Raw genomic sequence first — 19623 nt, 5'->3', positions numbered from 1 at the left:
ATCTACTGGTGCAACTCTGCTGTCTGGCAAAAGTGGAGGTGAAGCCCCAAAGAGCTGACGTTTCTGAGACGGTCTCCTTTAGAGGAAATGTCATTCCCTCCCACCCCTGTTCTGACTACCATGTCCTTTGTGGGATAAGCTGCAATTAATTTAGAGGCGGTTATTCACTGAGGTTCCTGGATGGGGCTAGACTGTGTGGTCCTGCCTGACTGCTGGTGTGGTTGCAATGACACACGGATTTCTAATTTCGCCCGTCCCACCCCATGAATCAGAGAGATTCCTCGGAGCGTCCGTAACACGACGAGAGGCGAGACTCGCGCCGGCGAGGAGGGCCGCGCCGCAGCTGCAGGAGCATGACCAAAATGTCACACCGGCCCCGTCCGCACGGGGAGAGGGGCTGGCGGCCATCCTTCCTGCTCCAGACGCACGTTTCAAGGGTGCTCTGAGACAAAATTCGCTTGAAGACATCCGGTTACGCTGAACGGCGGCCAGTAAAGCGCCTGGAGAGAGAGAGAAAGGAGGGTTTTATTATTACCAGCAAGCAGTCTATTTGCAACCGCACGGTCCCCATCCATTTCTGGAAACATTTGGGTACAAATTACAGGGAGGCTGGGCCCAGCCGCCGGGCACAGAGCTGGGCCTGCCAGGCCCCCGGTGCCGCCCCGCAGCCCCGGCGCATCCCACCCTGGGAACCAGACGTGCAGGTTGAGCTCAGACTATTAAAAATAGAGCCTGAGCTCCCGCAAACGGAAGGGCTGCGAGGGAGGGCGGGTGCTGCTGGGGCATAAAGGCGGCTCTGTTCGAGCCGGCCTCGGCGGCGGGGGGAAACGCGAGCGCGGGCCGCGCTGCTATTTTGGTGCAAAGGCTGGAAAAAGGCGAGCGGTTTAATTTCGTTCCGTCGCTTCGCCCAAATCTCCTGCGCGTTTCTTTTTTTCTGTCTGGCTCCCCAGTCCCTGACCTTAATAGCGAGGGAGAAACTAGGCTGGAAACCTCTCTAAATAGATTTTTCTGGTTTTTTTTTCCCCTCCCAGCCAGGAAAGAGGCTGTTTCGGAGGCCCTGGCGCGGGGGCTGCGCTGCTGAGGGCCGCAGCGGGAGGGATCCCGGTGGCGAGGGGGTTCTCCCGGTCTGGGGGCGGCGGGGGGGGGTCCCCCCTTGCCGGCAGGGCCGGGGCCAGGCCCGGTCGCAGCCGTTAGGGTTCCCCTCCCCCCGGGCCGGCTCGCGCCGCGCCCTCCGCCCCGTCAGAGAAACCGTTGCCCCGTCTCGGCCCCGCCCACCTCGGCGCTGGCCCCGCCCACCCAGCGCAAGCCCCGCCCCTCCGCCCGGGCTCCTGGGCCGCGGCGGGCGGGGCCGCCCGCAGTCGCGCGCAGGGCGGGGGAAGGCGAGCGGCGGCGCGTCGCCGTCCCGGCTCGGCAGCACCGGGCGAGGCGAGAGGCAGGCGGAGGCTGCAGCATGGCGCTGTCCGTGCCCGTCAACGGCCTCAAGGAGGGCGACAAGGAGCCCGTCATCGAGCTCTTCGTCAAGGTGAGGCGCGCGCGGGGGGTCCCGGCCGTTGGGCGCCCCCCCCCCCAACCTCGTCCGTTAAACGGCTGCCGCCCCCCCCCCCCCCCCTCAGCCCGGCCCGGGGGCTCCGAGTTCCCCTCAGCAACTCGCTCGGGGCGCGGCCGCCTCCCGCCCGCCCGCCCGCTCGCCGCTCCGCGCCTATTGTTGCCGCCGCCCCTCCGCGCTGCCGGGCGGGGGGAGCCGCTCTCTGCCCGCCGCGGCCGGGGGGGAGGCGGCGCGGCCGGGGTCCCCCACCCCCCACCCCTCTACCCCCCTCCTCGGGGCGGCTCCCGGCGGGGCCCCTGGCGCCGAGGGGCCGCGCGAGCCGCCGGGACTCACGTCGGGAAAGTGCCCGTGTGCGCCTGTGCTGGAAACTTCTTTCCCGAGGGCCGAGGCGAGGGGAGCGGAGGCTGCAGCGGGGCTGGGGGCGGCGGCGGCGGGGAGGGCTGGCTCCCCACAGCGCTCGCGCCCTTTCCGCCCCGCGTGGGGGGTAAAAACACTAGTTGCTTTTCTCGGAGTCCGCTGCCCGCAGCCTTAACCGCTGTGGCCGAGACCCGGCGTTCAAACGCGTCGCCGGTTTTTCTCCCGAGCTGGAAGAATAGAGCACGTGTGGTGCCGCCCCTGTCTGCCGAGGATGCCATATGGGACCGTCCCCGCACGTTTCGCATTCCTGTGTGGCGGCATGATGCAATATTTTGCATCTTCTGGGGCTCCGGGGGTGCAGCACCTTCCTTTTTGTGCTTCGTATCAAAAAGATAGGGAGTAAACAGCACTCGCCTTCTTTTTGTGTTGTTTTTTTCCTGTTTACATGCACTTTTTTTCCAAAGAGGCTTTCTTCAAACTTAATTCCTCTGGTGAAGTTTCTTTCTGTTGCAGTCAGAAAATACTGGAACGCCTTCATCTAAGTTCTTGGAAATTGCTTATTATAAAAGCCATGGTGACAGACGTGAAAAGCTCTACTAGGCTAGATACAGCTTTGCAAATAAGTCATTAAATACAAATTTTTATTTATTTATTAAACGTCACTCTAAAAAAGTTGAATTAATCCTTTTCAGGCTTGCTAGTAGTTTTAAGATGCAGTAACAGGACCTAGGGAAAACATTGCAGTGGAGGATTGCACACCTGGTTTTAGTCAAAATATTTAGGTTTCCAGGTAGAGGTTAGGGTTTACAAATATAGCAGTTAAATAATTCAGAGTAATCTATAACTTATAGCAGTAGTTCTTTATTATAATGTGTATAACATGCCAACTTATCTTCATCTGTCTTAAAGCCAGTAGGCTTTTTTTTTTTCTTTTTAAGCAGAAGTCAGGACAGTGATTGATGGCTAAAAGATTTGGGGGGAAGTGTAAGCTTTGTGGCTCTGTTTAAAGAGGATATTTCATGCATGAGGAGGAGCATGGAAGAAGGTGTAGTATTACTTGTGTGAAAGATATATTGATTCTGATTAAATCAGTATTGGACCAATAAAGATGTTAGAATATGTGAAAGGTTTTTTTTTAAAAAAAAAAAAAGGGAAAGGAAAATTTTCTGTCATTCTCAGTTGAAATGCCTTTATTGGCATGGATTTAAGAAGGCTATTTTCAGGATTATCAGTGAGTACTGTCTCCGTCAAGGAAGCCTTTTTCCAGTGTTATGAATGATTGCTGCAAGCTGTATACTGTCTGCCTTTAGTTAAAGTTAAAAAAGAAGTTATTCTTGTCTGTCTTCGTGGTCCTCGGGTAAACAGGTCTTGTTTTCTACCCATCTAGCCTTCTAAGATGGTCACTTCATATAAATGCAAGCAAAATATTTATGCTTAGTCAATAAAGCTAATAGTGTCTGTCTAGAAGAGTGCTAGATTTTGATTTAGTCATTTGTGTTCTGTCAGTGGGAAGCACAGGTTGTCTGCTTTCATCTATTCCATGTTTTCCACCTGAATCTAGTACAATCTAGAAAAATGATGCAGTTACTGAGCATTAGAACAAGACTTCACAACACAGATAATCACTTCTAGAACAGTATATGGGGTCTCGGTTCAACCTGCGTGCTGTCAGCCAGTGAAGCTCTTGGTGTAGAGGTAATGGAAAGACTTCTGGACCAAAAAAGAAACCTATGCCAAATGCCTGCGGCTGAAGGGCGGTAACCGTATGACCTGCGTACAAAGGATTGTAGCAGCCAGACTAAGATGAAACAAAGGTATGGATTAAAGCCTGAGAAACACATTTGTGAAGCAGCAGGAGAAACTGTTTGGCTTTGTGCCCGAAATGTAGGGTTTGCATCTTATTAAATTGTGATCAGTAACAGAATCGGTGAAGGAGGGGTGGCACAGCATGGCGAGGCGTGCACACATGGTTAGCTCTCAGATACAAATAGCTGTTAGACACCCATAGATTGCTTTGATTTATTGAAGAAGACAGTGTATCAGTCTGTTATAACTTGTATTTTCATATTCTGTGATAAAGCGTGTGCAGAGTTAGGATATTTAGCTAAGAAAATGTTTGTAGTACGGTGGTGGAACTGAGGTGAACGAGGTTTGTCTTGATCTCATGTAATGAGTAACTGCAGCAGTTTTCTCATTCGAGTGCTGGTGGGCTGTCTGCAGCCTCCTTTAACTTAGTGTAAGTATTTGTCAAGTCTTTCCTCTGAGAGCTGATTAGGAGAAACTAGTGATGTATCTGATTTCATTTAGTTTCCTACTATGTTCCCATGTTTTATTAATAAGGGAGGCCTGCTTCCATTGTCTAATAAGAATATTTTATATGCCCTTGTGGCATTTTAGAGTAGTGAAGACTGCATTGTAATGAACATGCACGGAGAAACTGGAGCATTGTGATTTGGATACAGCTCTTATAGGCCACTTATAATAACTGCAGTTTAGTTGATCTTGTCTGGATTTTTATTGTAAATAAAAAGTGTGGCAGACTGATTTGGCCAAATAGAACCAATCATCTGTGAAACCACAGAATACAGCTTATGCAATCGTACAGTTTGTTTAAGACTGTGTACAGAAGAGATGTGGGTGGAAGATGCCCAAAGCTCAGCCCATAGTGTTCCAGAGGGCAGTCAGCAATGCATCCTTATTTTGTAATAGCAAGGTGAGGACACAGCTGATCAACAAGTTCAGTGTTTAAGAAGAAAACCTCAACAAACAAGTAATTCTTAGTCGTCTATCTGTTGGCATTGAGGCGTTGGGTTATGGTAACATGGGTAATCATGAAGGAAGATGCTCTCTTCTTAAACTGCGTAACGTGCGTATACTTGCAAATTAATTAGATCTTGGATATCTGGCATCTTTCAGATAAGATGTCATTGTGAAATTGGGCACCTGTTTTGAAAATCAGATAGCATCTCTATCTAAAGCACAGTTGGCCTGTGAATTGTACTGCCCATAGAAAAATGCTGTGAATTCACACTTAGTGAGATACCCAACTGTAAAGCACTCCCCATGATTGTAAACAGAAGCCTGTCTACACTTTGTATATCCGAATTAAACAGAATTGGCAAGTGAGCTGTTTGCCTTCTAAGATCTGGATCCATTTTGTGGTCCTTTGTTCAATGAAATGTTAGAGCCCATGGCAGGAAAGGGATTTATGCATATGTACATCTGTAGCAGTGGACAGCAATGATACTAGTTCAGTGCTGGGTGAGAGAAAATATATTTGACCTGAGTTGCTAACATTCAGGTTTGGCTTTGTCTTCTGGTTGCTCATTGCCTGTGAGTATCCTTGCTTAAGCTCTCTTGTGTTACTCTGGAGTAGTATAGCTGCTGTATATTGATTTATAACAAACCATCCCATGAACTTGTTTGTCACCATTTTTTTTTTTATTTCTTTTATCAACTGCAGTATAGCCATAAAATTAAAAAGATAATCTACATTAGGAAATAACATGACTAGAGACATGCAGTGTTGCTTCTCAGATATGATCTTGTCGGGACAGGCTTGCCACTTGATAATCTGCTTAGATAAGTCTCTTCCTTGCATACAAGATTATCCTTTGGAGGTAACGATGTAATAACCTCAGCACCTGAGAATTTTCTCAGCCTGCCTTTGATATGCATTTGGTATAGATAACAAAACTTCATGTGCAGGTTATTGCTTTTGAGCAAATACAGGAGTATCACAAGGGATCCCTCTTTAAGCTGAGGCATAAATGTCTTGGTATATCCTGTGCTTAATTGTAATAAATCATTTTTTCCCCTTCTTGGCCAGCAAACTATACTCCTTAAAATTCCGCTTGGGAGAGTTCTCATAGCCAGAAACCTCCTTGTCTTTTTGATTTGGGTCTAATTTCTTGTATAAAAGGTGGTGCATGTGGTACAATATTCACTTTACAAATATTGAGATGGTTTCAAGTTTAAACTTTACTTTTTTTTCTAAAATACTGAAAAGTAAAAAACTAACAGTCATTTCCAGAGGGTTTACACAGATGAGTTAGCTTTTCTTGAGTCAGAAATTGCTTCTGAATAAACTTCAGTGGCAGTGGTTTTATTCATTGGCATATATCCTCCACTTTCCAATGATGAACATCTAGACAGTTCAGTTGGGTTGTCAAGAGGCCTTCTGTTTTACTTTGCAGTTGAAAGATGTCTGACACTTGTGCACTTTTCCTCCTTTCCTCACAAAGTAGTATGAGAACTGGCCGAGTTCCTGGATTTCAACTCATTGCCCTTCACAGTCTGATAATCTGACGGTTAGGATTGTATGGTCATCTGAGGTGGTACTTCTGAGTCATTTGCTACAAATGCTGTAAACCCCAGATGCATTCCTTGAACATAGAGACTGCTGTAAAAGAAACTGTTCCCAGTTTTCGCAGATGGGAAACGTCTGAGGCTATGCACTAGAAGGCTTGGAGGCGTGAGAGAAGCAATCGTCTGTGTATCCGAACACATACTGTGGGACAAACTTTAAGCTCTGGAACTATCAAAAGTCAGGGAAAAAATGCACATCGAGGACCTAAGCAGTCTGAGTCTTAGGCTTGATGTTTTTGTATGTCAGCTTGTAACTGTCTCTGTGTATTAAGGAATTCGCAGAAGCAGAGAAGAGTATACTTAATGCAATGTCAAAGATAGTATAAATATATTTGGAAAGAATGAGAAGCCTCTTAAAAGAGATATCTCCCCTGTAGGTAGAGATAATGGACTATAGAGATAATTGACTGTTGAGAAGTACCATGCGGGTGAGGAATTTTCATACAAACTCACTGTTTCACTGTTGGGAAGCGAGTGGGAGGGTCTGATGGTTTTTCAGTGGGCAGCACTGTGACAGTATTAGCATCCTAAGACGTTAGTGATCATTACTCTCACAGCCTGAAGTGACTCTATATCACTGTCCAGTCTTCCACCGGCCATCCTGACCTAATCGTCTGGAAGGAACAGTAAGGGAAGAGTTTTCCTTGTATTATTCAAAAAGTATTGCCGTCTTTCTTTTCATGTGAATGGGGTGAACAGAGAAGTAGCTTGTTCTGTAGCTGGCTCTTGTTATTGAACTTGTGGATTTTTGAAGGTTGGGTTGTTCTTTATAAAACCTATGTTTGGGAGAGTCTAACCAGGGAATTAATTGAACTTTTAGCTAAATAGTAATTTATGTACTTTGGAAAGTGACTTTTGTACTTTGAGGGTTCAAGTTTGATTTTAAAAGTTTACATTAGTCAAAAGGGACAGAAAGAACTCTGAGCTCTTGTTATTTTCTCACCAGTGAGACCATATTCAGATTCACTTTTGAATGAGACAGTTATTCTTTGCTCTGATGCGGCTAACACAAGGCCTACACACTTCTATAATGGTGCCTGCATCAATTCCAAATTCTGTTTGGGCCAGATGTAGCACTTAGAAATCCACCAAAACTATTTTTGAGATTCAATATCTATACTTGCCAGTAATTTAATTTTTTGTCTTTTTTTTTTTTTTTTTATGAGGTGGTCTGTTGCTGATTAGGCCCTGCAGCTGATAAGCCTGTAGTATCCAGATGAGCAGTGCAATTCTACAAGACCTTAACTAGGCAGCGTAGGAGAAAGTAAGGTGTTTTTGTCTGCCACTGTAGAAGCGTTTGGAAGTATGAAGACTGTTTTCCTTGATATGAATTCAAATAGGGTTTTGATTTCAGGAGTTTTAAATCCTTTATTTAGAATATTTTTTCCTGTGAAGGATAATAGCTAAATCTTTTAGATTTGTTTTGAGTATATTTTTTTTCCAACAGGTTAAACGTGCAGTTGTGGCACAATCTGGTTTCATAGCTTAGATGCTGTGTTTATTTATGCTGAAGTTAAAAACATAAGCTAAACTGCTATTAATTACAGATGTCTTTGTGTGTGAGTTCTCTAAGAGTTCAAACTTATTCCTTGTATTGTTGGTTAGACAAAGGGCAAGGAACTGTACACGAGGAAAGGAAATGGCTTAGTTCTGTACACTAAATATCCATATTAGGTATAAACTAAATATAGGAGTGTAATCCAGGAGTGAAGTCATATCTGTATATTTTCATGAGAAGAGCTAATGAGATCAGTCAGTGCTACTGGATCAGCTTCAGACTTTTCTGGCTCTCTTAAAGCATTACTAGTTTGGCTAGAGTTTGATAGTCTGTACTTTGAGCTGCTTTTTTTAAATAAAGGAAATAGTTTGTTTTTTTTTTAACATGGTTTTGTCTAAAAATAAAATTAAAGTAAGCATAAATGTATTTCTCTAGTCTTTCAAAGCTTGTATTACTCACTCTAGTGAGACATGCTGTACTGTAGCTTAATGAGATGAGGCAAAATGTCCTGAAGGAGGAAGTTCTACTCTGCGAATGAAAAATTTGGATACTGTATCCCAAGGGATGTGGAATATGTTCATAGAGGTGCCTTTTAATAAATAAATTGCACAATACTTGCACTGGAACCAGAAGCAATAAAGAGCAAATTAAAAAAGGAAGCAAGCCTCCACCAAAACCCTGCTATTGCATCTACTCTAAAATAAAAATTTCCAACACCATCGCAGTCTAAGATAACATTTTTCCTAGCTAGAACTTCTGAGTATGCTGTGATCAAGGTGCACAGGTTCAAAACTACGCCTCTGTTTCAGTGAGTTTTGAGAATTTGAGCTATTTTTTTCTCACAGGCACATTCTTCTGTGGATATTGCCATTTACTTTCTGATTTGGAAGCAGTTGTATATTTAGCTGTATTCCTTATTTTATCAGAATTTTGAACCCCTCAGTTCATTGCTTTGGGCAAGCATTTTGACATGAAACTCATTTGGGCACTTGGCATTGGCTCTTCTGCTTCTAGGTTAAATCTAAGTCAGCCTGGCAACTTGAATGACTTGACTGCTGGTGGTGATGGAACAGCGCATGGGATGAAGCTTGAGCAGCTCTTCATTGCTAACCTGTCCGGCTCATTGGTTGTCCTAGCTCTGTAGATTAGGTTATAGTATACTATCAACAGGGATCTTTGTTTTCTGTCTTGCAGAAGTGAGGCGTGCTCACAAGGTTGTCTGAAGAATACTTAAATGCCAAAGACAGAAATTTTACTTGGGCTTCTCAGTCCCAGCGACAAAGTTTGCCTGTCTTTCCTGTAAATGTTAGAGGTGCTTCATTTGTGGAGAGGTTTGGAAATAGGTCCCTTGGACTGTAGCCAAAGCACATGCTGTACTTTGTTAGCAAATTTGAGGGGTGGAGAGGGGACACAGTCATTTACAGTGACTGTTCCAGGTTCAAATGCCGGGTACCCAAAGTTTCAAGCACTACCTGAACAAACTCGTTACTGTGTAGTTAACTGCCTACCTCTAGATTTGCCCTAGAGTATGGTAAGAATGTGTCAAGCTGTTACATACCAAATTTTAGTCAGTTGGGCTATATTTATCTCATCTAGGTTTGTTACAACTGAATCACTTTGTTAAAGGCGTTGTAAGTAAGAGGGATAGAGATGAGATGCCAGTTTCTATGGTTATTTAATAACTGAATTACTCTATTTTTCCTATGTTAATCTAGAAAAAAAATCATGTTTGTGATTATCCACAGTAATCCCAAGTTTTTGTATTCATAGCATTAAGTTAATTTCCTCACTGAAGAAAACTGGCGGTTAGTATCTAATACAGGTTTTGATCTGGCTCTTTATCTGATTCTCCCGAAGGACAAACATGGGATAATTTCTTTTCTCTAAAGAACTGAAAATGCTTAATTAATTTCTGCTGAATTATGAAGTTACTTTAATATATCATGAAAATCCCAAAGCTTTTTTTTCCCCAAGAGTGTTACACTGATAATGGGATGGCAATAAACAAGAGGTGCATGAAACTGTACAAGAAAAGTCTATTTTTTTTTTGTTAGGAGCAACATCCGAAGGCACTAAAAATAGCATCATCCTAAGATGGTCAGCTGCTGCCACAGTCAAATGTCTAACACAGTGGTGGCTTATCTAAAAAGTAATGACTTTAAGAGGCAATTTGAATGAGAAGATAAGCATTCCTTTCCCTGATTTAATAGTCAAATCCCGAGAACATGCAGGAAGCTAAGTTCATTTTTTTTCCTTAGGCTTTTTTGTATTTGCAGTGAATTCCAGGTATGAGCATTTTGCCTCTTTTATTTGTTTTTTTCCCCCCTTTCTTAAAGGACTCTAGTTATGTAAAATAGCAGTGATTACCTAAATTGCTTTATAGATCTAAAATTATTTTTTGTTTGTCTGAAAGTTTAAGTCTAATTGGTATCAAATTACCAAACTTTTCTTAAATTCCCTTATAAAGATCAAATAAAGGGGCTACGCTAATCAATATCATTCCTATAAGGATAAGGCTATGATACAGCTGCTGTAAGCTTCATTTAATGGTTTCTGAGATCAGGTATCTTCAACTTGGAAACTAATGTACCTTCTTTTCCTGCAAGATATTTTCTTATTTGTAGATGGTAACGAGGCATATGCTTATCTTGCCGCATCCTTTTAAACACAGAAGGCAACTATTTTTAAAGCACTTGATAGGCAGTGGGGAAACTTAGGGTGGAGGTTAATAATGCAATTAGAGAACAGGATTCTATAGGAAAAGGCATGATGTGGTGCACTGTCTGTGATGCTGTAGGCTCATCTGCCCACAATGCAGCAAATGATGAAGAAAAAGCTATTTAAACTGTCAAACTCCTGACCTTTGAAGTTATGAGAAAGATGTTGGATGTTTTATTTGGAATCGTAACATTATAAAAGAGGTGTAGGAGTTACTTACTTGTCAGAGATATTTAATAGTGTGGATAACTTTTTAATGGATGCTGCATGCTTATTTTGTGCTTTGACCGAATCTTCAGTGACTTTTTAACTTACATTAGCAGTAAATGAGCAGGATAGGTCTCAAAATACATTAGAGGCTGCTTTGTGTTACAGAAAGTGCAGTGGCTCTGCTAACAAGCTGTGCTGTGGTATCAGCTGGGATAGGTGGGACCTGCACCTTGAAACTTTGATATGCAGCAGCCCTCAGTTGTTTGAGATTTGCCTTTGCTCCTGCCTCTCTTAAGAGGCCAACATGGATCTTTAAACGTGCAACAGTTTCTTTTCTGTTAACAAAGGTTTTTAAAGGAAAGAGTTGGTTCACGAACATGACAAATGTCAGCTGTAATAAGCACTCAGAAATGAGACAAAGGAACTTAAATAGCATGCTAGGTATGTGGCATCTTTGCCAGTTGTGAATTCTAATGTAAAGGGGAAGTAAAGACAAACACCATCTTTGTGAGGCTAGCAGTGCTGTCTTGGGCAAATATTTCACATGGTCGCTCTTCTGTCCTTTTCGGTTTTGTTATGAGGAGATCCAGGCTCTTCAGCTGGGATCCGCATCACAGTCTTTGGACACCTCTGCCTGTAGGGCAGTAACATCCCATTAGGCAAAGTATGTGCAGAAAGTGGTTTCCAGGTCTTTCCCTTTCTCCTTTCACCCGGATGTGGTGATAGCAGCTCCTGCTGCCTAATCCTTAAAGCAAGAGGATGTTTTCAACTGTGAAGCATTCCTTGCTTGAACACCCATTAGTTTGTCTGGTGGGAGAAGGCGACAAAGGTGCTGGAAGGAATTGCTAAAGTTGCCATTTGGTTTTTGCTGGCATAGCAGGTGTGCTGGTTTTAATGCGTTTTGATAACGAAGGGTCTGAGACTTTGTTCACTTCCATTAGTTTGCCTATTTTGGTGGTACTGGTGTTAAACTTTCTCTTAATATCTTTTTTTTTTTTCATAGCTCCTTGTTTTATACTTCTTACCAGAACAGCTGAATCTGGAATAAAGGTGTCCCACAGTGACATGTGTCAAGTATCTGGAGATAATCTTTCAATATTAAGATTAGAGTAAAATTTAGCTGCTCACTTTCAATGTAGCTAAGATGATATTCATTGCTTTGAGTTCTTTGTATGTTACAGTCAGTGCCTGCTGCTGCCACTAATTGTATGTTTCCAGTAACTCTAATAAAATTTATACAATATCTTGATTATATAGATTGAATATATTCAATCTATACCAAAACTCTGAGATTTTTGTGTTATGCTGTTTGTTTTCTTTTTTCTCATTCTGAGATTCAGTGTCTGTTTTGCATATTGTGGAAGGGAATTTTTCTACGCTATCGACAATATCAACCTCATTTATCCTAAGGTGCTACTCTTGCCCTTTTAAGTGTCCTGTTAAGTTTGTCTGCCCAGTGGTATGAGGACACGGAAGTAAAAGCCGTCATATTTAAACTGGGACACTAGCTGTCTGCTGTTCTGGAGAGGCAAGGTGGAAGATGAACTGGTAAGCAGAAATGTCCTTTCTGTCTTGTCATATCTCAGATTAAATCTGGTTGAACCAGATTTAATCAGCATCAAAGATCTGGGTTTGACTCTAGCTTTCTCCCTGACCTGTTCCTCCTATAAAACAAAACAAAAACCCTATCAAATTAACAAATATGAAAGTGTGAGAATAACATTGCTTATTACATACAAATCACATTTTTTAGTCCAGACCTCTTCAACTTACTACCTTCACTTTTTTTATTTTTTATTTTTATTTTTTAATGATGCTTCTTCAGTATTTGAGACTCTTTAACACATATTTTGGCTTGCAAAACAAATGCTTAGATATAAAAATCCCTGAAGCTTATCCATCCATTGGCTGAACAGAAGCAGAAAACAGTTGGTATAAGGCAACATACAGAGAAAGCATTTGTTTGGTGTTATATCAAATATTCTTATAGTCTTTGCATGGACATAGTGTTTTACATCTTATCTGAAAACCCTGCCCAGTAAACAGCATGGAATTCTGTTTATCCAGCTTGGCAAGATAAAGGTCTGAGTTGACGCTGCAAGGATTTAGGCTGATACTACCAGACTGTTTTCACTAGTCGTGTGTGGAACATTGAACCACTCCTTCCTGTATCCTTTCATCTCTGGGGTTTTCAATTGCTGCATGCTTTTCCCTTGAATCACTTCATTAGTTTACCTTAAACAATTTCCTCTTAAAATATGAATCCATACAGGATTATTGTTAGTTTACTCAGTTTTTGAGTGGGATTGCTGTTGATGAAACATGCAAGATTGTTACTGGCTGTTCTGAGGTAATAAGCTTGCATCATGCTGCTTTTCTCATGTATTTTTCCCAGTAGGTTTTTTTTTCTAGTGAGAACTACCATACGTTTCAGGATTGCTGAATTCAAGGCTTTAAAATACTCTTTGGTTTTTCCTAATCTGTTTACTTGCTCGCACTTTAATTTTCCGGACTCTGTGGATTCCAGACTTATTCAGGGGAGTGGGTACTTTCTTGGTGGTATAATTAAATAGCTCCATTAGTTATCCTTGGCAAAAAGGTATTTTGTGACATGCTTCTCTAAAATGGATTTTTCTCTCTCCAGTCAAATGTTGTCTGTCTCCCAGTATGTCAAATTGGGGTAAGTTTCCCTTAATAGTTTTGGATAAATTAGGAAATGGTGCTGAGGAAGGTCTCCCAGTGTTCTGCCCTTCTCTTCAGTTTTATTGGCGTGCATGGTGAGTGAACTGTGTCACACTTCTCATTGGAGGCACTTTGACTTTACTATTATTTTTGCAGTCACTCGATCCAGTTTGGGAAGCTCATGGTGTGCTCCTGTTAACTAATTGCTGTTTGAAACATTTTTACAGTCATTCAGGACCAAAGATTTCTAGAACTCTTGTTTTACTCTCAAGTCTTTCAGGCCTATACTATATACTAAGGGCTTTGGGATCCTTTTGTTTCTTTATTGACTAGTCTTTCAGTAAATTTCAGCACTACCTTGGTGGTGGTAATCTGTGCAGGTTTTTGTATGAGAGTCAAGGTAATTTTTGTTGCTGTAATGAGGAACACTTCACACTGAAAACTTATTTTTTCATCCCTTAGCTTGTTTAGCAGTTAAAGAAATACAATTACTTGATACCCTCTTTTGTGTGTGTGTGTGTGTGTGTGTGTGTGTGAATAATCTCATTTGAATGAAATAACTGTTTAGGGGGAAGAGAAGGGGAGGACGTGGCTGCCACACTGGCTGGATCAGCTGAACTCAACCTCCCAGACAGTGGGAGAAGCAGATCTTCCCCCCCCCAAGTAGCTGGCACTCTTGCACGGGCTGAGCTACTTGGCATTGGGAGTTGCCAGTAGTTTAAGTCTGTGGGCTATGGTAAACCTGGTTGTCTTCTCAGTGAGCATACTGATTATTTGTTTTAGTGTTTTATAGTTCTTTTATTCCTATTTCAACTTACTTTCTTATTTAGGTTTCTTTAAAAAGCAGCCCTGCTTGTTTTTCATGTTATACTGTAGAGTCTGCGCTGCAGTGTCTGAATGCCCAGATCTTTCTCTTGATGTCACATCTGACAGTTAATCTAAGGTACATTTTGTCACCTTTTCAGCCCCCCCTTTTTTTTTTAATGTAGTCAACTCGGAGGGTAACACAATTTTGTTCAAGGCAAGTGAACAACTTTAACCTTTTCTCCCTGTGACAAATTCTCTACAGCAGATGTTAGCCTTTCAGGCTGCTGGATGGTGTCTCTAGCATAGCATGACTTGGTCATGGGTCTTGGGTGAAGTTAAACACTATGCTTGGCACTGTACTTTCCCTTCTGGTAAATTGAAGTTAGGCTTTTCAGGGCTAATGCTCTGTTTAATCTTTAAGCAAAATATTCACTTACTAGTGAAAAATATGTTGCCTTGCTGTGTGCAGTGTTGCGCTTTTTTTCTGTCTGGTCTTAAACCATGGAAGTGAAATACCTGGTATTCAGTTGTAGTTGAGAAGAACTTCACCCTACTTTTATGTTCAAGTCCTTCAATGGATGATAGCAGCTTGGTTTGATGATAACTGAAAATAGTCTTAAATGTAGGAAGGTTCTCATCATTCAGTACTAAAGATCTCTATGGTTTTTGGAAATGAATTTGAATAAAAGCTCAAAGCTTCTCTCTATATCATAAGAATAATTAACAAATGAGTTAACAAATAACCTAGACTGAATTAGTGTAGAGAAGTCAACATTTCATATTTGCTCTACTCCTGTGGAATGACATTGGTGGTGGTGGGAGTTAAACACTGAAGATATCCTTGAATGCTGTGGCCTGAGTTCAAAGCTCAGGTGATGCTAAATTTCTGGCTTCTAACAGTGGGTTTAAGAAACAATTATTGTTTGATTAATCGCTTGTGTGACTAGTCGCGTAGAATTTCAGAATATTGTTACAATATTTAAAGGCTTACAGTTCAGTGGCAGTACAGCTCTATTCCGATGGAGGAAATCAGCTCTCTGAAATATCCACCGAATTCATCTCTCTTTGAAAAAAAACACTTTTGTGATTGAAGAAGAATGTGTTGCATCTCCGGTATGGTGTTTCTCTTAATGACTGGTCGTAACAGATCTGTGCTGTAGCTCTCAGCACATCAACTAGAAGAAGATACTAAACGGACCTCTCAGGCGAACAGTTACATAGCAGAATTCCTCAGCGCAAGAGCGCTGAAGCCAAAAGTTTCTTGGCATTCTAACTACATTCCTTTTTCAGTATGTGCTCAGAATAACTTGGGACTTTTTGGAGCATAAATGGGACAAACCTTTGAATGTAGACATAAAAATCTGTGCTTAGCTTAGGTATTCAACTGCAGCTGTGGAAATGTGTTAGGTTTTGTTCAAATTACTGTATGTTAGTGGGCTGTAATTCTTTTTTCTTTTTTTCTGATTCAAATTATCCCCAAAGCTTGTCTTGCTTAAATAAAAGCAAATGCTCTTCATTAAGTTGCTTGTTCATTTTGAGTGTTGTGCTTGCCTGGGGAGAGAAGAAAAGTTACTGTAGAAGTTGGTATTAATGCATAAATGTATTTTAATTAATGACCTTTTTGGCTCTCATTGAAATCACTTTGGGTTTAGTATTGGCTTTGGCTTAGGAAAGTTGACCTTCATGAAAGCAACTGTCATGTGCTGTGCCTTAAAATTTAAGCTATTTCTTCTTCAATTCTATGACTTACGGGCAGCTCTGCTTTGGATTCCAAACAGACTAAGATTTCATTTGTAATATAGTTAAGCAGAATTGCTTCCTGAATTTGAGATTGGTTTATTTCAGTTGCAGTTTCAAAATATTCCGCTTTCCAAAAAGTGTCATTCCACTTAGTGCATGGAAGAACCATTTTGCTTTTTCATCTGATGCTTTCACCAAAAGTATTTTAGTTGTCAACTTCTCCAAGTGTTTGGTAACTTTTTACTTTCCATATCTGGGGCATAAGTGAAATGAGATCACTTAGTGACTCTTCACTTGACAGATCATAAACCTTAAAAGTTCTTAATGAGCCCTCTGCAGTACTTTGCTTAAAGTCATGTTTTGCAGCCCACAAATCAGCAAAGTGACTTGTAAAAGCAAGTTGTCTTCCATGCTTGCCCATTGTCCGTTAGAATAGTATTCATGCATTTTCGAACATTGGTTTGAAATGATGGGAATTGACTAGCACTTATTTAACAATATTCTCCTCTGGAAATACATCAATTAAATTTGTTGATGTTGCGGCACTGAAGCTGAGCCTCTGGACTTCGTGTCTGTACATTGATGACGAGCAGCTGCATCCAGTGATTCTTTTCTCGGTTACGTGGCTTTGTTCTTTCTATTTAAAGGTTTCCTCAGTCCATGTAAAATGAGGTTTCTGGCAGCGTATGTCATATTGAACCAGCTCTGCTCTCTGGTTTTCAGGTCAGAAGTGCTGAATAAAAGATGAGTGAGGAAAGCTAATCTTGACCAAGTCATGTGCTAGCTCCTTTGAGTGGGGCTAGTGCAAGTAGAACAGGCTGAAGACATGCCAAGTGTGGCCACAGATGTCAGATCCAGACAGTTCCTTTGACAATAGCAATGTGAACAGTTACTGTGAGGTGACTTAAAGTACAGCTTTATGCCCTTAGGGTGTTGTGCTTTGGCAAATGCCTACATTCCCACTTTTACCTTAAAGTAAAGGTGATAACTTTTCCATCCGAGTAAGTGAGATAAAACTTAATTGACGCTATTGGACAAAGACATGCCCGCTTGTGCTGTTGCTACAGCGTAACTCGTGTGCTTTGGTTTAAATAGCATTGCTGAAGTTACCATAAATCCTAGCCTGAGGTCAATTCTGAAGTAATCATTTCTGCTTCAAAGTGTGAATCAGCTTGGCCAGTACAAAAATATTTTATTTAAATGGGCTGAAGTTTTGTAGTTTTCAATATTGTTTTTCAAAGGAAGATGAGATCTTGCAGGAAAAAAAAAGGTAGACAAGTATAAATCTACCTTGGTGTAATTTATCTGCAGGAAGTGTCTGCTCCAGTGTAAACACAGTAATGTAACTACATTACTGGAAAACTCAGAAGTATACGGTGCAATCTAGAGGGATGACAATGTGGTTAAATATTAACATCTGTAAAGGCATTCAGATGTTGGAAATAGACTGCAGAGTGAGCAGTCTTTCTTAATGTTAGTGTGCTACAAGGTAGGAACACATTCATCCGTATAGTTGCCAGAATTCTTAAAACTGTTATATGCACAATAGAAAACTGGCTTTAGCTAGTGTAAACCAGAATGCCCTGCGTAACCAAACTTTGAGCCAGATTTCTGCGTTTGGTAGGTGCCTTTGCAATGTGTTTCACTAAGGTGCTGGTGAGAAGCTCGGGCTGTGTTTTGCAGTGTGTTCCCCGAGAAGCAGCTCAGCGGTGATGATTCCATGTGCATGTCATTTCTTCCAGACACTGGAAAGTCACGTGCCAGCTTCTGAGACAATCGAGCATTGTTAATCTGCTGAAAAGTTTTACGTAACTTTCCCGACATAAAGAAGGCAATTTTTAACTTGAACAAAAAGACAATTTCTTTTCTTCTTTCAAATCTTCATTAATGAAACTGGTGAAGGGTTGAAGAAAAATAACTACATATGCCGTGCATCAAAGAATTTGGAAGGATAGTCTTCTCTGTTGGTGGACAGGTACTTGTGGAAATGAGATGAGAAGAAGCCTTAGACAAGATAAGTCAGTTTGAGTCCTTATGTCCTGGTATTTGTAGACAACTAGTGAAGGAGTCTCAGCCTTATCTGCAAATACATTGTGACTGTTTTTTAAAGTAAAACAGCTTTTTGAATTTAAGGTCACAGCTTCACTGAAAAACTTTCAGTCTTTTTAATTTACAGACTTCTGAAAAATAAGCTGTTAGAGATTTCTTAGTTTTACGGATTTAGAAAATAAAGCAAGCTTCTTCCTTGCCCCACAAGCGCAGGACTGGGAACTAGCAGAGAATCAAAAAAGCAGTTCCTTAGCTCAAGTGCCTAAGCCTCTCTCCAGCTGGTACTGATCCTAAAGCCTAGTTTTCTTGTGATAACACTTTTTGCAGGCTTTTCTTTTCTTTCCTATTTCCCACCCTTTTTCCCTTTTTTTTTTTTTTTTTTTAAATGGATCTCCCCCAGTCACCACCCATGCCTTATGCTTAACCCTTCCAAGCTCTGCTTCTAAATAGCCTTTTAGAGTAGGTCTCTTTAAATGAGTGTGTGTTGTGTCCTTTCTCCAAGGAGTACAGCAAGCATACCCTATGATATCAATTAGAATGGCCTAGGGAACGAGATGTAGTAATGATGAAGGAATTAGCCTGGTTTTGAGAATCTTACTAATTAATTAAGATTATTCTTGGAAGTACTGTAGTAAGCAAAGTATATTGAAACTTGTGAAACAAAGTATGTCTAGACAGTTTTACGATTGTCTTTTAACTACTGAATCAGTTTTCTATTCAAAAGTTGGCGTTTTACAAGGCTCAAGGTTTTATGAGTGTGTAAAACTTGTCCACTAAAAACTAAAGTTTTCCAGCTCGGCAATGCATACCTCATTGTCCAAGAGCAATCATGGGATGTGTGATACCACTGGGTGCCCTGGAGTGCCTGACTGCTGTTATGCAATGGACCTTTGTTGCGATAGGACAAAGACACTTATTGATAAATTGCCTTAAAAAGTGGCTGTGGAATATTACTGTATTGTCAGTTAAGTCCTTCCTGGCAACACCTGCGATATGATAAAGATTTATAGTTGCTGGTTGCAGTTGACTCATTGCGGAACTACACAGTGAGAGATATAAGCAATAAACTGGAAGATGACTGCAGTTAATTGACTGTGCTTTGTAGAAGAAGGAATAAAGCAAATAATTCTAATGGCATTGGAAAACTGCTGTTAAGAGTGTGGCTGTTCAGACAAATTTTATTACCTCTCCTTTCCTGACTTCTAAAAGCAGTTGGATCATCTTAAGTGTGAAAGATGAGTTATTTTGTCATCTGAAGTCTGGTTTTGATACATTTTGTAAACAGCTGCTAGAGGAAATCAGAAGCAAATAGGTTAGTCGCCTTCATAAATGTGTGAATTTCACTGTAATAAAAGCCTGGTTATATCTGCTATAAAAAAATGTTGTTGGATGGTCCAAGTAAACCAAAAGGATGGAAACAAATTAAAGGGGTGCAGTCCAAGCATACCTTCGCAGCATATGAAAAGTACTGAAAAGGTCCGAGGATGCTTGTGTTTGCGCATTGCACGGAGAGTTCCTCAGGATACCCACCGCAGGTGCTTCAGGGGGACTTTGGCAGTAAAGGAGTGCTGCTGCGAGATGATACCAAGGCTTGACGGTGGGCTCGTTAGGTCTTTGGAAGAGTTTATGATGTGAAGAGAATACAGGA

The 19623-nt window shown here is 41.5% G+C and overlaps 1 protein-coding gene across 1 annotated transcript in view; it reads left to right on the top strand.

The window, feature by feature from the left end:
* The first annotated feature begins 1331 nt into the window (after positions 1–1331).
* Positions 1332–19623, top strand: part of CLIC4 (chloride intracellular channel 4) — a 34306-nt gene continuing 16014 nt past the window's right edge. The window contains exon 1 of the mRNA XM_064525110.1: positions 1332–1522. Within this exon, the coding sequence (XP_064381180.1) occupies positions 1451–1522 (72 nt within the window). The 5' untranslated portion in view covers positions 1332–1450. The remainder of the gene's footprint in view (positions 1523–19623) is intronic.

This window comes from Dromaius novaehollandiae, chromosome 23 (genome assembly GCF_036370855.1).
Source record: "Dromaius novaehollandiae isolate bDroNov1 chromosome 23, bDroNov1.hap1, whole genome shotgun sequence".
Lineage (NCBI taxonomy): Eukaryota > Metazoa > Chordata > Aves > Casuariiformes > Dromaiidae > Dromaius > Dromaius novaehollandiae.
This window is presented reverse-complemented; position numbering and strand designations above follow the sequence as displayed.